The 23458-nt window shown below is 36.2% G+C and overlaps 3 protein-coding genes across 3 annotated transcripts; 2 read left to right on the top strand and 1 right to left on the bottom strand.

Annotated features, from left to right (window-relative positions):
• The first annotated feature begins 3696 nt into the window (after positions 1-3696).
• Positions 3697-4641, top strand: LOC119055766 (olfactory receptor 52K1). The gene has a single exon (XM_037154039.2). It carries the CDS (start codon positions 3697-3699, stop codon positions 4639-4641), a length of 945 nt encoding a protein of 314 aa, XP_037009934.1.
• Positions 4642-14244: 9603 nt separating this feature from the next.
• On the top strand, positions 14245-15198 carry LOC119055757 (olfactory receptor 52K1-like). The gene has a single exon (XM_037154030.2). The coding sequence runs from the start codon at positions 14245-14247 to the stop codon at positions 15196-15198; it is 954 nt and encodes a 317-aa protein (XP_037009925.2).
• A 7091-nt stretch (positions 15199-22289) lies between these two features.
• LOC119043127 (olfactory receptor 52A1) lies at positions 22290-23240 on the bottom strand. Its single transcript, XM_037137014.2, has one exon. The coding sequence runs from the start codon at positions 23238-23240 to the stop codon at positions 22290-22292; it is 951 nt and encodes a 316-aa protein (XP_036992909.2).
• Between the last annotated feature and the right edge of the window lie 218 nt (positions 23241-23458).

The following is a 23458-nucleotide window of genomic DNA, read 5'->3' as shown; positions in this document are numbered from 1 at the left end:
GTGTTATTTGTGCCTGACCTTGTATTTTGTCATAATGTATATATGGCAACATATAAGAAAATGTCAGATGTACAAAAATGAGACAGTTTACCTCTTTAGGCACATGTGAATGCAGATATCTAGGTCTTCTCTGAAAGAATATCTTAATTTTAAAAGGTTTTGGGAGCCAACAGAGAGATGTAAATAGCTTTATGTTTCTCTGGAAGTGGTGATCTAGGTAATCTAGATCTTCACGCCCTCAGATAAAGCAGTAATTGACTTGAAACCTACTTTTGATTAGTTGCTCTGTTTCTCTATGCCTGAAGTCTTGTCTTCAATTATAGCAGAGCAAAGCAGTAACGCATCTACCAAGGAGAAAAAAACTCTTTCGTTTCACTATGGACAGAGATGTCAGGGACAGTACTCCTATTAAGCATCTTCCAATGTCAGTCTATGGGCTTAGGTTATAGTAATACCTAGCTATGCTATAGTTTCTAGAATGAGAAAAATTTAACCTTATAAAAAAGACAGGAGTCATAATAATGTATTTATGAATCTAATAATGCAAAATTTGACAGGGTCTATCACAAATAAATGTAAGAAAACACATAAATATGCATAGAAAAATAACCTGCAAATTTTTGTCTGGATTAACTTAGCAAAGAGTCATAGAAGAGGTATTTTTGATCTAGATACTACAAAAAAACTGTAGTTTGAAAAGGCAAATAAATAAAAGGGAGGGAGAGGAGGAAAATTTCAATCAGAAAAGTATGTGCAAAAGGCATTTCACAAAGAAACACTGTGTTTGGGGAATAGTAGGAAGTTTGGCATTACCACATGGAAGTTTTAGAAAAAGTGCTTAATGAAAAGGCTAGACAGGATGGTTTATTTTGTTATTTAAAGTGCGAATCTGATCATGTCATACTGAATGGTTTACTGAAGTCATATTACATATGAAATTAATGGACACATTCTGATGCTTAATTTCTTAAATTGTTCTTTGAAGGATAGTGTACCAATTTGTTAACATGTATTAACTAAGTTAACCTTCCAACAACCTTTTGTTTTCCCCACTTCACAGTTAAGAAAACTGGGGAAAAAGATATAATCAGTATTTATAAGACAACTTAAACCTTATTATAGAAATGTGTTTATTTACCTACTTTTAATTTATTTGGAAACAAATGCATTTAATACAAGGACATAAGAGCTTATGATGGGAATAAATATGATCAGATGGAAGGGGAAGAAAGAGAAGTGATAGCATTATTTGTGATAGCTGGTAATTTTCAAGATTTATTGAACTTTATTTCCTCTCAGTCAAATATTGCAGTAATTTAAAGTAATGTGTAAGTGATAATTTTATAAAGCTCTGGTCAAACTAAGAATATTTTCAAATAACACTGGGAGTAATTCTAATCAAATGCGTAGTCAGTTTAAAGTACTTTAGATTCCACCCCAAATACTGAATAAGTAAGTAATATTCTAGTTTAAAGAGACACTTGATCAGACCTCACAAATTATTACAAGGCAGTAAACTGGGTTCAGTACTTGTAATCTTATTATTATTAAGTTCGACAAATCCACTTCTAATTAATAAACAGTATACAAGTATGTTAGAGGTATTAAAAACAAGTTTTGTAGAGTGATAAAAATAACTCTATACTTGTTTCAAAGTTGCATTTAAATTGCATCAATGTAGATATAGAGTAAATACCATTAGAATCAGCAGAAAGTACTGAATATAGTCAAGGTATTAACAATGATAAATTCTCAATAATGCAAAAAACACATGGTAATAATTATTTTAAAATATTATCTAAAAGTATTATATATTATCAAGTGTAAATGAAAAGGCTGGCCTTGGCCAGGTAGATCAGTTGGTTAGAGCATCATCCTTATACGCCAAGGTTGGGGGTTAGATTCCCAGTCAGAGCACATACAGGTATCAACCAATGCATAAACAAGTGGAACAACAAATCAATGTCTCTCTCTCTCTAAATCAATAAATAAAAACATTTAAAAATAAAAAGGCTAATATTTAAGCATTTGTTTAAAATCATGTTGAAAATATGACTCTAACAATTTTGAAAACTTTTAGTAGGTTAAATGTGATTCTGAATTTAACATCTATGATAGAAAACATTGATTTCTGTTATAAAGGTAATAGTGTGAAATTTGTAGTTGTGCAGAGTTATGTTAAAATTCTTGTGTCTCAGTCACTCTTTGAGATAACATTGTATTACTTGTAACACTCTGGGCTTTTATTTCCTAATTGGTAAAATTGAAAAGATGGCCCTGGCTGGTGTGGTTCAGTGGATTGAGTGCCAGGCTCTGAACCAAAGTGTGGCTGGTTTGGTTTCCAGTTTAGGGTGAGTTGCAGGCCAGGTCCCTAGTAGGGGGTGAGCGAGATGCAACCACACATTGATGTTTTCCTCCCACTCTTCCTCCCTCTACAAATAAATAAATAAAATCTTTAAAAAATTAAAAAGATAATATTTACCTTGAATTTTTTAGCTACAAAGTAACATCTATGAAGATTCCAGACAATGTCCTTTCCATGTTAAGATCTCTAAGTATTACTTTTCTTTATTACTTCATATAAAAAATGTTATAAGCTGAAATCACACTAATAGTGTATAAATCATAACAGATAACCAAGTACATGGAGGGATCTCTGTACTGACTAGTACATCCAGATACAAGAAATAAAAGTTGACAGCTAGGTACACTGGAGAATATAATGAAGAGGGAGGTAATTAGGATTTTTTTAAACACTAAACATCAAACCAGTAGGTATATAAATTGGAAAGGTTTCATATAAAAAGAGAAGATGTAGTGATAGCATGAGAAGAACCTCCAATTTTTTGAAGGCTTCTGTGTAGAAGGCAGGGGCGGCTGTACACAGTCCTGCCATAGGAAAGGGTAGTACTATCTCAGCTCCAGGGGTTGCATTCTGTGATAGTGCTGGGACATGGAATGGACTGTCCAAGAAATGAGTGACGACACTTGAGAGTTCTCAGGCATCAGTTAGGAAATTGTACTTAAGGATGACATTGAGAAAGAAGTTGGGCCAAAACCGGCATGGTTCAGTGCACTGGGTGTCGTCCCACAAAACAAGAGGTCACTGGTTCAATTCCCAGTCAGGGCACATGCCTGGGTTGCGGGCCAGGTCCCCAGAAAAGAGTGTGCAAGAGGCAACTGATCCTGTTTCTCTAGCACATTGACACTTCCCTCTCTCTCTCTCCCTCCATTTCCCTCTGTCTAAAACATTAAACATTAATTAATTAAAAAAATGAAGTTGGGCTAAATGAATTTTAAGGTCCATTCCACTGACATCAAATATTTCTGTCAAAGGCTAATTGAGCCTTATGGTTAAATCAAATTGTAGAGTCAAAGTGTGATATTGACTTTCATTGTGCATATATGTCAGAGGTGTTGGGATTCTTTGTTCTATTTTGTTTTGTTTCTTAACAAATTTGTGGTTCATGACTTGATTTATAGTAAGTACTTTGTGTCTGGTCACACAGTTTTTACCTAGTGTTTCTAAATTTTGTTCACTATAAATCACAGCCCTTCATGTTTTCTAACATGACGTTTTGGGATCTTCCAGATGTGTTTTTCATTTGTTATCAGATTTGGTGTGATGATCTTGGCAAAAAACTTCTGCCCCCAAAAGGAGGATTCCATTTACAAAAGACAGAGAGCAGCAACACAATGGGTCCAGCCAATAAATCTCAAACATCTGCTAACACCTTCTTGCTGTTGGGCATCCCAGGACTAGAGCACCTGCATGTCTGGATCGGGATTCCCTTCTGCTCCTTGTACATAGTGGCCGTGGTGGGGAATGTGACCATCCTGGCCGTGGTGAAGGCAGAGCGAAGCCTCCATGAGCCTATGTTCCTCTTCCTGTGCATGCTGTCAGTCACTGACCTGGTCCTCTCCACATCTACTCTGCCCCGCATGCTCTGTCTCTTCTGGCTTGGAGCCCATGACATCGCCTTTGATGCCTGCTTGGCCCAAATGTTCTTCATCCACAGCTTTACTGCCATGGAATCGGGCTTCTTTTTGGCCATGGCCATTGACCGTTATGTGGCCATTTGTCATCCACTGCACCATACCACCATTCTCACCCATGCTCACATTGCCAAAATGGGAGCTTCTGTTGTACTCCGGGGAGTAGTCTTCTTTTCTCCACATCCCATCCTGCTCAAACAGCTGCCCTACTGCAGGACCCGAATAATTGCCCACACCTACTGTGAGTTCATGGCTGTGGTGAAGCTTGCCTGTGTGGACACAGGAGCAACCAAGCGTTACAGCCTTAGTGTGGCCTCTGTCATTGGTTCCTGTGATGGCTTCTTCATTGTTGTCTCTTATGTTCTAATTCTCCGTGCAGTTTTTCACCTTCCATCACGGGAAGCAAGTCTTAAAGCTTTAGGCACGTGTGGCTCTCATGTCTGTGTAATCCTTGTTTTCTACTCCACAGCTGTCTTTACCTTCCTCACTCATCGCTTTGGCCACAATGTGGCCCCCCAGATTCATATCTTCATTGCTAATATGTACCTTCTGGTCCCACCTTTTCTTAACCCCATTGTATATGGTGTCAGGACAAAGAAAATTAGAGACTATGTACTTAGTTTTCTGAAGGTAAAGTTTTCCTGATTATGTTCAAATTGTTTGCAGAAATAGCATCAGAATGGGAAGAGTGCAAATTTCTCTCTCATAACAGAGATGATATTTTCTCTTGCTGAAATCAATCATTTTATCAGATTTAAATAAGGAAGAGTGACCACACATAATAGAAATTCCCCAACTCCAATGGAACTAACAAGTATATTGTATTTTGTGTGCACCTGAATTGTAGGAAGCTTACTTAGAACTTCATGAATTTGAAAGAGATCCCCTTCTGCTCCTTGCTGGTACTGATCTTCTGTGGTATAACTGGAGGTAGTAGTATGTTTTCCAATAGTGAATGATTCAAAAAATGAAGAAACTCACAAAAGCCTCAAAATATTCCAAAGGATGTATCTACAATTGAAAAATTAATAATTACTCAATATTATATAGAAAAGTCAATGTAACAATTTCATGTCCTCTGACTACAACAAATACTTGTGTGTTATTTTCACAAGAATTGACACATAAAAAGTTGTTTAACAAGTAATATGGAACAGTTCAATATTGCAATAATCAAGTCCACATATTACCGTATTAGAGTTTTATGAATTGCCCTTCTACTGTTTCTCCTGTTCTCGTAAATCCCTTGCACTCTCTGTTCTATTTGCAAAAACTCCAACATTGATTCAAATAATAGGTCTCTTTATATCTTCATGGTTTTGCTTAGACTGCTTCTCTCTGTCTAGACACCTTCTTACCCACAAAGAACTTAGTTATTCTTCAAGGTACAGTATCTATTTAAGCTCCATCACCTTATCAGAAAGTTTATTTCCTCAAGTAAAACTAACTAAAACCTGTCCCTACCATCATGATAAAGAAATGTCATGATGTATTGTAGTTAACTCTTAATAGCCTTTTATCAATTAAATTATTATTGTTACATGTTAAGTGCACTAGCCATAGAGTCAGTGTAGAGTCAGTGTGCCTGGATTCATCACTTATCTCTACCACTTACTATCTATGTATATTCAGACATTTTCTGGGCTTTGTTTTCATAATCAATAGAATGGGGATCATAAGATTTCCTTCCCTATAGAATTTTCAGGATTAAATGAGTGAAAGCATATAAAAAGACACTCAAAATAGTGCCACACATTAAGCCTTTAATAAATAAACATTACTTAACTATAGATAATCACAGCAAGTATAATTTTGTATATTTACTTTGTGAGACATATGTATGTACGAGGTACACACTCACACACTCATATATCATCACCAGTCACCAGAGTGTTAGCCTTATTTTACAAATGAGAAATTTGGACTCCGATAGATTAAATAACTTCCTCAATATCACATATTGATTAAGTGGTGCAGCTCAGATTTAAATAAACACAAAGGCACTCAGTTCATGTATAAAAACTATCCTTTATTTACTTTTTAACACTGATACCTCTCAGTGCCCTATATGTGTTTAATGAAAGCTTCTAAAGGAATGAATGAACAATAAGATGTTTGAATTTATGTGTCATATATTTTAGAACTCCTGAGTGTGTGATGGTTATAAATAAGAATAAAAACCTTAAAGATAGGATTGATGATGTTTTTATAAGATAATGGAGAAAATGACAATGACATAGGAGTAGGGACAGATCTCTCCTAGGCTAAAGAGAATCTGTGGGGAAATGTAAACTTTAAGACTATTGGCATTATGTTAGATGTATCCTGGAGATGAACTGCCCAATCTGGACCTTCTTCCTATGTTTTCTTTTTATTCAGAGTACCATGAATTATGAAATTTAACATAATATATTTCTTGACAAGTATCAGGATTGTTTCTATGTTAGTTTTGGAAATGTGAACTAAAGAGTTAGCACTTACAAGCTCTCTCTCAATGGAAATGTTCAGCAATAGTAACAAACATAAAACTAAATCTTCAAAAATCATACCTTAAATTCTAGTCAAAACAAAGAAGATATGCAACTTATTTATATTCATACAATAAAATTTTGATGATGGAGGGGCAAAAATGTGCCAGATTGTGCTGGATTCTGAGAAGAAGTGAGCAAAAGAGAAGTCTATGTCTCTGGGAGTTTATATGCTGATGAAAGTGACATAACCAAGTGATGCTTAAATGCATATACATTGGATAGTAAGTGTTGTCAAGTAATAAAACAGATTTCTATAAGGGCACATAACATGGGGTTTTGACTTAGTCTAGGACAATTAAGGAAAGCTTCCTTAAAAATGACATTTATTTTAGTGCTGATTGGAAGTTAACTAGTTGAAGAAAAAAATAGGCCATGAAATGGGGTGGTGATGTTACTGGCAGAGAAAACAGGATGTGTGAACATGTGTGGGTCTTAATATAGGAAGGAGTGTCATGCATTCAAAGAACTGAAGGAAATCCATCTCATGGGCTGAAGTACAGAGGTTGAAATAAGTTGCTGAGCAAGGCTAGGATAGTACCATGCAGGGGTGTATAGTGCATGCTAAAGATTCTTAATTTTATCCTAAAAAATGAAGAAGACAACATAAGTTTTATGCACAAGAGTGACATAATTAGGTTTGTGTATTAAAAGGACCATTGTAGGCTTCCAGTCCAACATGGCAGCACAGGAAGACCCTGAACTCACTTCTTCCTATGAACATTATGAATTTGCACTTACAGATAGAACAATTCTCTATGAAGAAAAACTGAGGGCTGAATGAACAGCTTGTGTACAACAAATGAAAGAGAGAGATACAAGTCTCCATGCAGCTTTTTCCAGCTTTAGCTTCCAGTTGCCCTACTTACACCCACCCTAGCACATCTCCTGCTGAGGTATAGTTTGTCCCCAGAACTTTCTACAGAGTACTCCTGCTTCAGCTGTAGTTCCAGGGGCTTACCCCCAGGAATCTACAGCTCCAACCCACTCCAACTTCAGCTCCAGGTCTCGGTAGGGCTTGCTCCTGGGACTACCTAAGGCTGATTCCACTTAAGCTGCAACTCCAACTGGCCTTCCAAGGTGGTCCTAGTGCAGGTAGCCTCTACGTGGCCCATGCACCCTCCAGCTCCAGTTAGCCTGCCAAAGACACCTAGCACACAGAGTCTGAAAGAAGGCAACTCTTACACAAGGTCATTCCTTCAAGACCAGAATAGATTGTTATTTCACCTATTTCATAGAAACAAATACATAGAGAGAGACAAATGAGAAGACAGATTAGTATGTTCCAAATAAAAGGCCAAGATAAAACCCCAGAAAAAGAAAAAATTAAACAGAGACAAGCAATCCATCAAATAAAGAGTTAAAACACTGGTTATAACGATGCTCATTGGTCTCAGTGAGAACTTCAACAAAGAGATAGAAAACATAAACAAGAGATAGAAAGTATTTAAAAGTCATAAAGAAATACAGTTACTGAAATGAAAAATATATTAGGAAAAATCAACAGCAGACTAGATGAAGCAGAGGACCCAACCAGTGATTTGGCAGACAAGATAGCAGAAAACACCCACTAAGAGCAGCAAAAAAGAAAAAGGTGTTTAAAAAGTGAGAACAGCTTCAGCAACCTCTGGGACAACATAAAACACACACCCCCCCCCTTGCAGTCATCAGGGAGCTCCGGTTTTTAGGTGACTGCTTCCCGTTCTCCTTGCGTGGCGTCCTGCAGTGACGCTACTCTAATTCCTCCACTGAAGTCCTCTCTGTTCAGTGTTTGCCTCCGCTGGGCCCCGCATGTCAGAGAAAGCTGACACCAACTGCAATCCTTCCACTCAGTTTTGCTAGCTCACTCTGTTCTGCAAAGGAGGAACGCTATTCTGGAAGCACTGACCCAGGCAGAAAAGCCACAGTAGTGTTCTGATTAGGAGACAAAGGCAAGGGGTATTTATGAGAAAGGGAAGGGGAACAATGACGTCATTAGAAGGAAAGCGTTGCTATTGGTGTAGATAACGTAACAACATAACAAACGTAACACAATGATGTTATTTTTAAGAATGTTTTTAATTTTCAGCCTAGTAGTCACAAGTCCAGTAGTCATAATATCTGCTTTCTTGTTATTCTTGCAAAACAATTTGAATTTTAGAGGTCCTGAAAGGAGAAGAGAGAGAGAAAGGGACAAAAAACCAATTTAAAGAAATAATGGCTGAAAATTTTCCCAACCTGGTGAAGGAAGCAGGCATTCAGGTCCAAGAAGCTCAGGGAATCTCAAACAAGATGAATCCAAAAAAACCTAAACCTAAAACCTAAACCCAGACACATTATGACTAGAATGCCAGTAGTTAAATCATCCAGGATTCTTTAAAACTCCCCAGTTGGAAAGAGAAACCAATAAACTGCGTTATATAACAAATGGGTAAAAATCATATTAAAGAAAAGTGGGAAGGAAAAAATCCAAGTAACTTTTAACATATAGTAGTTTCACTCCCCTCATCTGAAAATAAAAAGGCCAAAACAACTGCAAATAAAACTTAAATGTGACTTACTAAGGTTAGTTATTTATTACAAAGGGGAAAAATAGTGATTCTAAAGTAGAAAAAATTGGAGGATATGTCTAGGTTTTGGTGATTAAAGTTGACATCACCATGCAAGAATAAGTCACAATAGCCTGCTACCAGAGAGGATCAATAAGAAAGAACATATGGAGACAACTGAATTTTAACAACAATTTTTAAAAAAGTAAACAAGAAAAAGAAAGAAAGAACATAATGCCACTTCTACAGTATTTCTGCCACCTATGCATAACCTGAATCTAATGAAGTAACGGAAAAATTCAAATAAAGGTACATTCTACAAAGTAACTGGCCCCATTTATTCAAAATGTTGAAGTTGAGAGGACAAAGAATGACTAAAATTGATCCAAATGAAGGAAAGCTGAAGAAACATGACCACTGAAATGCAAAAGGTGACCTGGGATTGGTCCCTTAAAAAGAAAAATTCTTACTGCATGGGAAATTTAAGACAATGAGTGACCTCCAAATTTCTTTTTTGAATCATGTGACTGCAATGAGGAAAATAGGTTGAGACAAGAAATGAAAAGAATGAATGTGCCCTGGCTGGTGTAGCTCAGTGGATTGAGCGCGGGCCTGTGAACCAAAGGATAGCGGTTCAATTCCCAGTCAGGGCACACACCTGGGTTGCAGGCGAGTTCCCAGCAGGGGATGCACGAGAGGCAACCATACATTGATATTTCTCTCCCTCTCTCCTTCCCTTCCCCTCTAAAGATAAATAAATAAAATCTTTTAAAAAGTGAATGCAAATTTCTTGTAGGAGGTTATAAAAATTTTCTAAGACAATATGATAATGACTTGATCCAGATTGCAGGCATAATGGAAAGAATTAAATTGATTTGAGTACTCTGAATATATTGTAGTTAGGCTGTGGAATATGGCTAATTGAAGACTTTGACAAGCTCACAGATTGTGTAACTGCTGCTTATCTTTGCAATATTATTTTAGGCCTACAGTCTACAGTGGATGATTGATGAAAAACCTGTGTGTATATGGTGTGCATTTATTTATATAAAATAGTTGAAGACCTACAATTTGCCAGGCCCTGGGGAAATAACAGTGAACAAACAGCCCTGATCACTACCTTCAGAATGTTTATATTTGACTACTTTCCCCAGCAAAGTTCCTTAAGAATTTCTCAACAGTTTTTCTCCTTCTTTGGCACTTACAAGTTAAGCTTCTGACTTCTGCCAAGTCTTTCTGAAACTCAATATCTCTTAAATTTGGTATGGTGCAATATTTTTCCTAAAGCTTCTTCATCTATTCTACTTTAATCTCACATCTCTATGTTTCTTTTATATATCTTATTTACCAAATGATTGTCTTAATTTAGTCAATTAAAATTTACTTAGTGCACACATTTTTCCAGCTTTTCGTGCATTCTAATTGCATCTAAGAAATCAAGACTCTTAATTCCTATTTAAGTTTTGCTTCTGGAGCTCTCAAGGTCATGGTAAATTGAAATGTTTTAAATTACTGATTTTGAAGCAAGCTATAGCAATTTGTATGTAATTATAGCTGTGAACACCTCTGCCCTACTTTACTCCAACTGCTTTTTCATCTCATTCTAAGTGAATCCCCCAGTCTTTACTCTTCTCCCTAGAGTTCCTGAACCACAGACTTCAACTTTCTCAACACAACAACAATTAATTTTTCAGTGCTCCTAAACATCTTATCTTTAAATTTTAAAATTAAATTTATAAGGGTAACATTGTTTAATATCCTTATATGTATAAAGGACACATGGACAGAATCAAAGGAGGGGTAGGATCAAGGGTGGGAAGTGGGGATGGCTGGGGCAGGGGAGAAAAGTGGGGGGGAAATGGAGACAACTGTACCTGACCAACAACAAAAAAGTGAAAAAAATAAAATAAAAATAAACAAAAACCAAAAAAGAATATTATGTGAAGTGAAGAAGATAACCTTATGTAAGTTTAGGTGTATAACTTTAAAATACATCAGTATAGTTCATTGCGTGCTCACTACCCAAAGTCCACTCTCTGTCCCTTCAACCACACTTGCTATCCTCAATGATCGGCTCTAGCCTTTCTTTCCAAGAGTATCCGAGCTAAGTAAAGCACTTTGACTAACAGAAAGGCCACTAGAGACCCAGTCTCTACCCCAGGGGATGGAGGGGTGGGAGGCAGGACGAACCAGCATAAATCTGCTTTCAGCTCAGACACTCCATCTTAATCTGGACATCAACAGAATTTTTCCACACCTCAAGTGAACAGCTGCTTTGCTAGTCCCAGTTCCACTGTAGTGACCAGACTTACGACCATCTACAGGTACTATTTCAGGAAGAGAAAGAAAAAGAGGGAGAAAAAAAGTAGAAAATCCTGGGATGCAAAATCCTGTAGGAAAAAAAGATTCCTAAATAACAATCACCAACCCTTTTAAGACCATGGTTGGGATCTGCAATTTTTAGAATGCACAGTGACATTCGTTAGAAAGTAGTAACTATTTTCATAAATTTTAAATCTAAATCAATCATCTCTTTACTTATAATTAATGTTATAGCTATTGGTGGCAATTATTTCTGATAGCTCTGCAATATTCCTGATACATGATCATTCAATTTTTACCTGATAATGAGTCTTTGGTTTCACAGGGTATCTTTTCTGTTTGAGTTTGTGATAAGGTTCTTTCTCCTATTAAACTAAAATATATATTTTTAAAGCTTTTAGCATCTTTTATTTGGCCAGCTATTCATCTCTGGTGATACTAAATATTTTTCACTCAAGCATATAAAGAATGTAAAAATATTTGAGGGTAAAATTACCAGGGCCATCAAATACTTCTCCTTAGGTTGCCAATTCAAGACTATTAATTATCTTAGTTACAGTCCTTGCAAGAAACAAAACACAAAAAGAACATTATTTTTTGCATCTCTCATTTAAACTTTGTACTTCACAGAAAAAGAAAAAAGTTTGAATTTTTAAAACAACCAAATGCTCAAAAGATTTTGTCAGGAATAGTACATGTTTCATACAGAAAACTGTACTTAAAAATAATTAAAGAAAAAAATGTTGGAATTTAACAATGGATTTAATACTCATTACAATATTTAAGGCAAGGCTTATCCCACTTTCGAGTTGAAGAAATGAGACTGACAGTGACCAGAGGGTGAGGGGGACAATGGCCAAAAGAAGGGGAGGGGACTAGACAAAGAGCATGTATGAATGACCCACAGACATGGACCACAGTGTTGGGACTGACTGTGGAAATGAGAGGTGGGAGGAGGTGGGAGGGGCAGAGGAGAGCAAAGAGGGGGAAATTGGCACAACTGTAATAGGATAAATTTTTTAAAGTGATTTCAAGAGAAGGATAAAAAAGAAATGAGATTCAAAGCATTAAAATACTTGGTCAAATCAGATAGAGTAGCAGGGCTGAAATTGTATCTCAGACATGTATTATCTCAAAGATCTTGCTAATTTTACCATACTAATTTCACTTCCAGGAGACCTGCCAGTTGTTCAGCTATGGGATGCCTTTTACCAGATGCAGTTGATATATGAAATACTTAGATCTGAACAGCTCCATTTTATGATGTATATTGGGGTTACTTTAGCAGATATGTCACTCTATATTGTGTGATTAAATATTTAGTTTAAATTAATTATCATAAAAGACAAATAATCAAGTTTATTAACAATGAAACAAAAGGACACAATATTAATATTACTGTACTTTTATTTTTAAATCACCTTTGTGTTACATTTTTCCATTCTAATTTCAGCTTAAGCTTTGCTCCTGGTTACAGGAAATTAAAGTGTTGTAAACTACAGATTTTGGAGCAAGATGTAGCAATTTGTATGTAATTAGGTATATCCACAAGCAACTCTGCAACATTTTTTAAAAATAAACTTTTAAAAGTTTATTTTTTAAATATATTTTATTGATTATGCCATTACCATTGCTCTATTTCCCCCCTTCAAAGCTTATTTTCAACTTAAATGACACATGGAAAAAACCAAAGGGGTTTAGGATTAAGGGTGGGAAGTAGGGATGGCTGGGATGGAGGGGAGTGGTGGGGAAAAAATGGAGACAACGGTAGCTGAACAACAATTTTAAAATGTGAAAAAAAATTAAATTGAAAAAAGAAAATTTTCCTGTGTGATTCTTTTAAATATAATATAATTGAGATATTTCTAATGAAATTTGGAGTCTAAACCTTAATAGTAAAATTTAATCTCAATCATATTAATAAAAAAGCTTATTTCTATACCTTATTTTTATATTTATTTTATACTTGTTTGTTTTTTACTTTTAATTTATTGATTAATTATACTCTTTATAATTTTTATCAAATAATTTATAAATTTTTAAATATATGTTTCTATTCAAAATAGTTAAGTAGGTCAAAATGTTCAGCAAATACAATAGTCTTATTTTCATAGAAATAGATATCACAATTAACCACTATGTTCCCCATACAAAAATTCATATATATATATATATATATATATATATGCGCCACCTCATTAATTTAACTTACTTCTACCCACTCCCCAACCACACTTTAATTCTAAAACACTGGAACTTGTATTTTGTATTTTGTAATCTATTGTATTTTTGGATTCCAGTTTTCTCATCAAAAATATGTTATTTCTTCAGAATACTGTCATATTTTTAGGTATAAAATCAGTACGTTTCCTAGGTTCTTTGTAAAAATTAACAAATACTCCAGAGAATAATCATAAAGCACCAAGGCCAATCTCAAGGGCTGAGGACCCTAGGATGGTGAAAATAAACTTTCTCATTTGTAGTGAAATCCATGATTTCCAGCTTCTGCCTGTAATGTTGAGTCTCTTTCCAGGTCCTGCTAATTGGGAAAAAATTCTATAAGGTTTCACATGTTGAATATTAAATGGGATCAGAGCCTCAGAACAATCTAAAATGATGGAGTTGATATGTCTTCACTGAGAATTTATCCCTGAGACTGTTTCTTCCCATTGTAGAGAAACTAGGCTAGGACTAGCATCCTCTTTACCCCAAGCCGCTGAAACATTTATTTGATCACTAGTTGACATAATATAATTATGATTATCATCATACAGTACTACAATACCTGGTATTTTAAATACAAATTATACAGTGATTTCAAAATGTCCCTTATTTCTTTACCCCCCAGGAATCAGACCTTGGAGGAGCTCATGGTAGGAATGTCCTCTTGCAACAGTTCCATTCCTCAGCCCTTGATATTTGTTCTGGCTGGAATTCCTGGCTTAGAAGCATCCCATGGCTTGTTCTCTGTGCCTTTTTTCTTGGTCTTTGTCATTGCAGTCATTGGCAATGCCACCATCTTATGCATCATCTGGGTGGAGAAGAGTCTTCATGAACCCATGTTTCTCCTCCTGGCCATGCTATCAGTTGTTGACCTGTCCCTGGTCAGTGTCACTGTGCCCCGAATGCTGGGTATCTTCTGGATGAATGCCAAAGAAATCAGTTTCAATGCTTGCCTCACACAGATGTTTTTCATCCCATTGTTTTACGTCATGGAGTCTGGGATTCTCTTGGCCATGGCTTTTGACAGATTTGTGGCTATCTGGCACCCTCTGAGATATACCACCATTCTTGCTCACAACATGCTTGTGAAGATGGCACTGTCTGTCCTGGCAAGAGCAGTGACAGTGCTGACCCCAGCACCCATCCTAGCAAAAAGACTGGAAAGCTTCCAAACCCACAACATTGCTTATTCCTACTGTGCCTACATGGCTGTGGTACAGATAGCCTGTGGAGACATCTCTGACCACATTACCTATGGCCTCATGGTTATTGTAGCATCTGTGGGATTTGATCTGTTTTTCATCATTCTCTCATATGGGTTGATCCTTCATGCAGTCTTTCGGATACCTTCTTGGGAGGCACGGGGCAAAGCTCTTAGCACATGTGCTTCTCATCTTTGTGTCATTGCTCTCTTTTATTCTCCTGTTGTCTTTTCTGTCCTAGCCCAGATTTTAGGCTACCATATGGCTCCCCATCTACAGATCATCATTGACAATCTTTACTTCCTTGTGCCTCCCATGATCAACCCCTTGATATATGGAGTACGGACCAAGCAAATCAGGGAGTGGGTGCTGAGGATCCTGCACTGTCATGGAGACTGAGGCAGATACCTGGGGTAGACAGGATACCTGGGGTATGGAGCTAGAAATCAGGTTAGGTTGGAGGTAAAGATAATACCTGTCAGATTTGGGGCTTCATAGGGGAAGAAATAACCAAAGCAAGGAAGAGGAGGATTTATTCAGTATGGGAATTTAACTGAGATAAGTTATTTCCATTAGAATGTAGATGTTTTGAAATCCTCATGACCAGAACCCTCCTCAAATGCTTATGCAAGTAATACCATAGGAAAATATTTTGTTGTTAAATTTATTATTTATGTAATTGTATTACATACTATGAATTGGAAGCACATTACTTCAAATGAGTTAATAATGAATTTAGGAATATATTGTCAAGACTTGTGGACAAAAATATTTATCCTGATTTTTTTGGACTTAATGATTTTTCTTCTACATGTATGTTTTAGTTATTGAACCAATGCAGAATTATATATTATGAAGAATAATCCTAATGAAAATAATTATGTAAAAATATCTGTGGTCATATCAATGAGTAAAGATCTTTTTTGTTTGAAGGGTTTTAAGAGAATAGTCTTTTTATTTTATTTTCATACCTAATTTTAATTTTTAAATTTTGTTATTTTTTTCACACTTTTATTGTTGTTCAAGTACACTTGTCTCCATTTTTCCCTCACCACTCCCTAAAGAAGACTATTCTGAAGAAAATCTTCTAAAGAATAGTCTTCTTTAGAGAGTTACTGCTGGTGTCAAATTACAGTAACAATATGCAGTAGATTGGCCTTGATGGGAAAGCATGGGAGATAAAAAAAGAAACTAAAGAAACTTTTTTTTTCTCTAGCTTCACTTTTCCCCTTCTGCCTACTTCAATTTGTTTTCACACAGTTAAGACATCCAAATCTGTATCCTAAAGCATGCATTATGTCTGTGTTCCAGAAGACTCATTGAAACAGCCTCGTGAACCACTCTTCATACGCACCTTAACCTTAAGTCGTTCCAAACTAAAATCTTAATCTCTTTGCCACTATAGTATCCCTCTACATTCCCCATTTTTGCTCATTTGACTTAAGTTAAATTGTTTAAAACACTGATGCTCTTAACTATTTTTTTATTTGCTTCCCTTCATCCAAATAATGACCAAGATTTCTCTGAACATTTCCAGTATCTTTTTCTGTCTTATACTTTATCACTTTAAATTCCTATACTTTAAAATTCATTTAACTAATCTTCATATAATCAATTTCTCTAATATTCAAAGTTGTTATTAACTCTGCAAATGGAGTTGTATTTTCCAAACAATTATCTTCTTTATCGTACTTAAAATCTTCAACAGCCTGTTTCTCAAGTCTTAACTCCATAGCATGACATTAAAATAATTGCATGACTTAACTCCAGTCCATGTGCTTTATTTTCACTAAATCACAGGACAGGCATCGATCCAGCCAAACCCGCTATTTTTTTTTCTTTTTTTTCCCACTGCTTTATTTGTGAAGAAACTACACATTTCTTGCTACTTTAGTTTATTTTGTGTGCTACTTGGGAAGCATTTTCCCTTAATCTTTCTTAGTTGGAATCCTTCCCACCTCAATAGATGTTTTCTTTAATCTGTGTGCTTTAATGCCTGTCCTCAAATGACACCAACCTGTCATTTTCTGTACTGCCAAATGCTTTTAGAATCTCTGCCATTCATTAGTCGTGACTTGTCCTTTACTTCAAATATTAGTCTGCATGCCTTACCCCTGCTCTTACACTGACATTTCTTTAAGGGCAAGGACTGTACCCAGAAACTGATTTTTTCACTACACATAAGCATGTTCTAAACACTTGTCTCAGTTTTTTATTTTTTATTTTATTTTTTTAAAAGATTTTATTTATTTTCTTTAGAGGGAAAGGGAAGGAGAGAGGGAGAGAAACATCAATGCATGGTTGCCTTTTGTGCGTCCCCTGCTGGGAATTGGCCTGCAGGGAACTGGCCTGCAACCCAGGCATGTGCCCTGACTGGGAATCCAACCGCGATTGTCTGGTTAGCAGGCCGGCACTCAATCCACTGAGCTACACCAGCCAGGGCTTTTGTCTCAGTTTTTTAAAATGTTACTAAACACCAACTCATAAACCAAGTGACCTATACATGTAGATCATGACCATTTCCCCATGCTTAAAATTCATAATTTAGATATCTCCCGGTCTACCTGGAACAAACATCACACAGGTAATATTTATTTCATACAACCAGATATAAATATACATGCATTTTTCATATACATTTCTCCAATCATTTTGTCTATAAACATCTCTCACTGTCTTTCTGTCTCTCTCTAACATGTTATCATACTCATATTTATACATATTCATATACTTCACCTGAGATATGCATAAATTCATGACTCATTTACATATATATGTGATGCACATATAAATTTCATTAATAAATATGCAAAATTACTATTAACCTCTTCCAATTTGGCCATACATGTTTTCAGATACACAAATTTGCTCAAATAAATTAATAACTACCTTCAGAATGCTACAACTACATGCTTTTTATCAACTTTTAGAGCTCATCTTAAACAATACTTCCTTTTTAAGCCTTTCCTAACTTCCCACCTCTTTTTTGCCTTCACTTTATATTGAATTCTTTTCAATGGCTTCTGGTGTTATCTTATCCTTTCTCAGTTATAACACATAGCATGCAATATGCAAATTGCCTGCTTCATTGATCTTTTCAAACATCCGTGATGAATGTTTGGTTTATATTTGTTTTCATAGCATCTAGAATTTCAATGATATATGATATGAGTTTAATAAACATGTGCTGAATAGGTCAAGGCCCAATTCAAATTACTTCTTTGAATGAAGCAAGTGAATATAAAACAATACATGAACTTATACATTCAATATATATGCTAAAAATAAAAGAAAGAAATGAAAGATGACAGGAAGGAAAGAAAGAAGGTAGAGAAATGACAGGGAGGTAGGGAGAAAAGAAGCATTTTGTTTGACTGGCCAACATTCTTTGCCATTGAGGATCCTTTCATAGTGAAATCTCAACTCCAATTCTTTTTTTTATTTAATTATTTTTCAACTACAGTATTCTGTCTTTTACTCCCATCCCAGCCCACCCCCATACCCCCCACCTCCCTCCCATTTCCACCCCCCTTAGTTGTTGTCCATGTGTCCTTTATACTAGTTCCTGTAAATCCTTCCCTTTTTTCCCCTGAAATTCCCTCCCCTCTGGTCGCTGCTCCCTATTCTCTATTTCAGTATCTTTGTTTTTATTTTGCTTGCTTGTTTTGTTGTCTAGCTTCCTGTTAAAGGTGAGATCATATGGTATTTGTCTTTTACCGCCTGGCTTATTTCACTCAGCATAATGCTTTCCAGTTCCATCCAAGCTGTTGCAAAGGGTAGGAGCTCCTTCTTTCTTTCTGCTGTATAGAACTCCATTGTGTATATGTAGGACATGTTGTTTCACCTTCGCTGGGACAGTGTCTTTCTTCAACTATAATCCCCTTTCCCAATTATTTTGATTAATTTTTGCTACATTACAAACAAAACACAATTTTGAGTTTTGTGTTGATTTGGTTTAATTTAACATTCTCACTTTAAGTTCTCACATGGTTGCATGAAGAAAGGGGCTCCAGCTCAATTTTCAGAAAGTTCATAAGGATGGAAACCACCCAATATGGCTTCTTCATTGACAAGTTTAGTGCTTCACTGCTCCTCCCCAGACTCTGTCCCCTTAGAATTAGACTGAATTTCATACCTGGTGTTTTAGGGCTTCAAATGATAAAAAGCAGAAGCTACTAGGCTAGATAGAGTTTATATACAAGACTTACACAGCATCCCTTCTGTAGTATTCTATTGTTCAAAGCAGTCATGGAATTTGACCAAATTCAAGGGGATGGGAAATAGACTCCTGATGATTGCATTGCAGAAAAATATGAAGTTTTTCTTTATGAAGAAAACACTGTCATATCCATCTTCGACAAAGATAGGCATAGTTTCTCTCATAGCAATAAACTTTCACACCTCCTACAAACTTTCAAGTGTCATTCCATTTGGGCATTCATCCAAATTTCCATCATCTAAATTATATCCAAACTTTCATGTGTATAGTTCTTTGGATATAGTTCTTGGAATATGGTTTCTCTTTCTCTGAACACATATTAATGGAGGAGATAAGTCATTTGCTTTTTACATTGCCAACATACAATGTTAATACAGCAATAGGATAACTGCAGAAACAATCTATTGCAGAGAGGAAGAAAAATGGAACACGCAGTTACCAGTGAATAGTATCCTAAAATTTAAGGCTCATATTGCCAGTTTCTTGATTTGGAGTCCTATTTTGTTTCATAAGGGTAATTCTCTTTCCCTCTACGGTTCTTGGTTTTATCCTCTAGGATTTAGGATTTATAGTTAGAGTTATTACCTTTTTTAAATGGCTCACATTTTCACTTCATCTTTCTAAGCCAGTAGGTTGGGGATTGCAATAATGCTTTTCATTTTTAGATGTAACTATCCTTTTCCATCTAACCTGGCAGTTCTTCTGAGTAACAAAGTGTTTTAATAATGCATTTTTTCCAGAGGCCAGCTCAGACTTTAAGTATATAATGTCTAAAGAAAAAGTGAATGAGAAACAGTTTTGTGTTCAAACTCAGAATGACCAGAAGCCTTTGTAGTTTCTCTGAGGTGTATTTGAAAGTTAAACACTTCTTTGACTCATCTTTTTCTATACATATTTTATTATGTGTGGTACTTTTGACATTCCTTGGAAATTTCATTTATCAAACCCACAGGTTCATTGAAGATTCTATATATACATACATAGAATATATATATATTCTATGTGAAAAAAGGGTGACAGTTTTGTCAATTGTTCCATCATTACAAAGCACATATTCCTTTGTTCTCTGGTACATAATAACAACTTTGTCACTCTATTTAAAGCCTTCATCCACATTAGCACCCTTTAAGCTTCTGTACATCCACTCAAAGCCAAAGCTGCATGCTTTAGGCTTTTGTCACTGCAGAATTTAACACTTGACATCATTTTCCCTTATATGTTTATTTTTGTGTAATACAACACCCCATCACTTAGTGGCTCTGAACCATAGTTTATGATTGTTTCCCTCAAGGCTCCATTAAATGCTTGGACTCGGCTGTGCAGTTCTCACTTGGAGTCCCTCACACAGTTGCAGATAGTGTTTGGAGTAGGAATCCAGGTCCAGGGACAAGGTCTCCCTTTTACTCAGATGTCAAGCACCTCAGTTCACCTCCATACTGATTCCTGTTCCATCACAATAGCACCCAGGGGGTTCTTACATGGTGGCATAAAAATAAGAAAGGGTACAATATCAGTTAAGGACTCTCCAAGAACTTGCACATACAAACTTCTGTTGTATTCATAGCAGTTGCCAGGTCTCAAATTTATTGAAAGGTAAAGAAGTGTTCATTTTTTATTTTTTTTAATTTTTATTGATTTGAAAGAGAGATGCCAATTTATCATTCTGCTTATTTAAGCATTCATTGGTTGATTCTTGTATGTGCCCTGACCAGGGATCAAACCCACAACCTTGGCATTTTGGCATATAGGAATTATGCTCTAACCAAATGAGCTACCCAGCCAAGGAGAAAAAAATTCATTCTTCATGAATTATGACAATATCACATATGGATGATATACTTATAGCCATGCTTAAAAATACAATTTGCAAAACATAATATAATTTTTTAGTTTCTACTTCCTCTCTAGGTTCTAAATTATGTTACCAAACAGCTCAATCATTATTCACCAGTGAATTATTCTTCACAATCCACATCAGTTCTCACGTATAAATATGGTCTTCTCTCAGTTTTGTGAGTTAGTTTTTTTCCTCTGGAGATCCCAACATAGCCTGAGCACCTGGCTTATGTGTCAGAGATTTATAGGGATTTATAGAGTCAAGACACATCCCTTTCTTTCCCAGACAACATGCCTTTTTCAGCATGACAGCAGTTTCCTCCCATAATTCAGGCATTTAGCTTATCTTCTGGCCCTTGCTTCACAGTGAAAAGACTCTCAATCCACTGCAGGTACTATTACAGAAAAAAAGATAGATTGGGCAAAGTTTGGAGTAGTAAGCCACATAGAGGAAAGAAGTACTTATTCTTACTAAGTAAATACTCCAACCATCTACTTATCAATTCACATTTCTGCCTACTAAAAATAATTATAGCCACAGTTGGTACCTGCCAATAATAATATCCTTCAGAATGTGACATTTCTACTCTATGTGCTGTGAATGGATAGTGTCTTTATTTAGACACTATATGCAAATATATTGCAAATATATTTATTGCTGACAATGGTTTCTGGTATCTCTGACCTAACCCAGCCAGCAGGACTTACAACTGCTGTAATATTCTTGAAACCCCATGAAGAATGCCATGTGAAGAATGCCACCCTTATAGAGGATCACTCACTCACTATTTCAAAATCTTCATTGATAGAGAGGTTTTTATTTACACAAACACATTTTTGTTTCAAGAGCAGTGTGTTTTCATATAGTTCTTAGCAATAGTGAATTTCACCATTTTATAATCAACTACTGAAATATATAAAATTTGGTGGCCACAAAAATGTAGTTTGTCTAGCAGATTCTTCTCATAATTGAAGAGCCAGTCACCAGAGCCTTCACATTCTGTTTTCATAATGGTAAAAATTATAAGTTTTTTAGTAAACTTGGTCACTTTCAATTCAAGAAAAAAGCACAAATATGTTTAGTTTGTAGATGACTCACAAAGTTTTCCACCACATGAAGAAAGAGTGTACTTTTTCTTTAGCACCAATTATGGTACGTACAAAACTATATTATTTATTATCATACCAAGATTATAAGAAAAGATAAAAGAAGAAAGAAAAGGAGACATGGAGGATAATAGGAATTTATGATATACATACATATTTTCACTAAAATTTATCTCATATTCTGAGTGCTCTTGTTTCAGGAATATGGGTTATTTAGGGAAGATCATTATAATATAAAAACCTCCCCAGGGAAGACATGGTACAAGGAGTTTCCATCTTAAACAGACAGATACATACATTTCCTATGTCATGCTACAATATTTTTGGATCACTTCTGTGTGTCAGTCTTCAGAATACAAATCTGTCTGACTCTCCTGCGGATCTCTTTGGTCTTCACACCATAGACAATGGGGTTAAGTGCAGGGGGCACAAGAAGATAGATGGTAGATGATAGGATATGGGCATGGGGTGACACATGTCCAAAACGATGGCTGAAGAAGGAAAAAAAGGCAAGGATATAGAACTCCAGGAAGACAACAATATGGGCAGCACAGGTGCTGAATGCTTTCCGTCGTGCCTCCTTCTGGGAAAGATGAAAAACAGCCTGAAAAATTAGAATGTAGGAGATCAAGACAAATATCATGTCAAAACCTAGAATTGCAAAAGCTACAAAGAGCCCATATGACTTGTTAATATGGACATCTTCTGCAGCCAGCTTGACCACAGCCATGTGCTCACAGTAGCAATGACCAATAGCCACAGACTGGAAAAGTTGTAGTCGTTTAAGTAGAATGGGCAAAATCCCAACCAGCACTGTTGTCCGAAGTGCCAGCATCAGAATCGTCAGAACTAAAAAGAAAGGTGTGAGGATGGATGTGTACCTCAAAGGATCACAGATGGCAACATAGCGGTCAAAGGCCATGGCCAACAGAATGCCAGATTCCATACCCTGCAAGGCATGAATGAAGAAGAGCTGGGTGAGGCAGGCATCAAAGGCCATGGAACAAGAGCCAAACCAGAAGATGGCCAACATCTTTGGAGCAATGGCTGCACAGAGACCTAGGTCAGTGGCTGCCAGCACTGCCAGGAAGATGTACATGGGTTGGTGAAGACTGCGTTCTGTAAGGATGACGATTAACAGGACAGTGTTCCCCAGCAGAGCCACCAGGCATACGCCGAGAAAGGGAAATCCAATCCAAAACTGCACGTGCTGTAGCCCAGGGATCCCAATCAGAGTCACTGTATTTGGGTTCAGATATGACATGTTGGTAGATTCCATCCAGTTGGTAAATCCTTCCCTTACCACTGATTCTATTACCTATTCAGAGGGAAAAAATGGATAGGAAGAAAGAAGGGCATAAAAAACATAATAAAAATGTGGCCACATGACTGAATTTTGGGGAATCAATTTAAGTCAGTGTCAAAATAGAATTCATGAATATATTTTCCAAAGCCAATGTGGGTATTTGTGAATGAGAAAGATAAATCCAGTGTCTG

Source organism: Artibeus jamaicensis, unplaced genomic scaffold (assembly GCF_021234435.1).
Source record: "Artibeus jamaicensis isolate MK-2021 breed Jamaican fruit bat unplaced genomic scaffold, CSHL_Jam_final contig_69, whole genome shotgun sequence".
NCBI classification, from domain to species: Eukaryota; Metazoa; Chordata; class Mammalia; order Chiroptera; family Phyllostomidae; genus Artibeus; species Artibeus jamaicensis.
The sequence above is the reverse complement of the archived record's forward strand: the minus strand, read 5'-3'. Positions and strand labels throughout refer to the sequence as shown.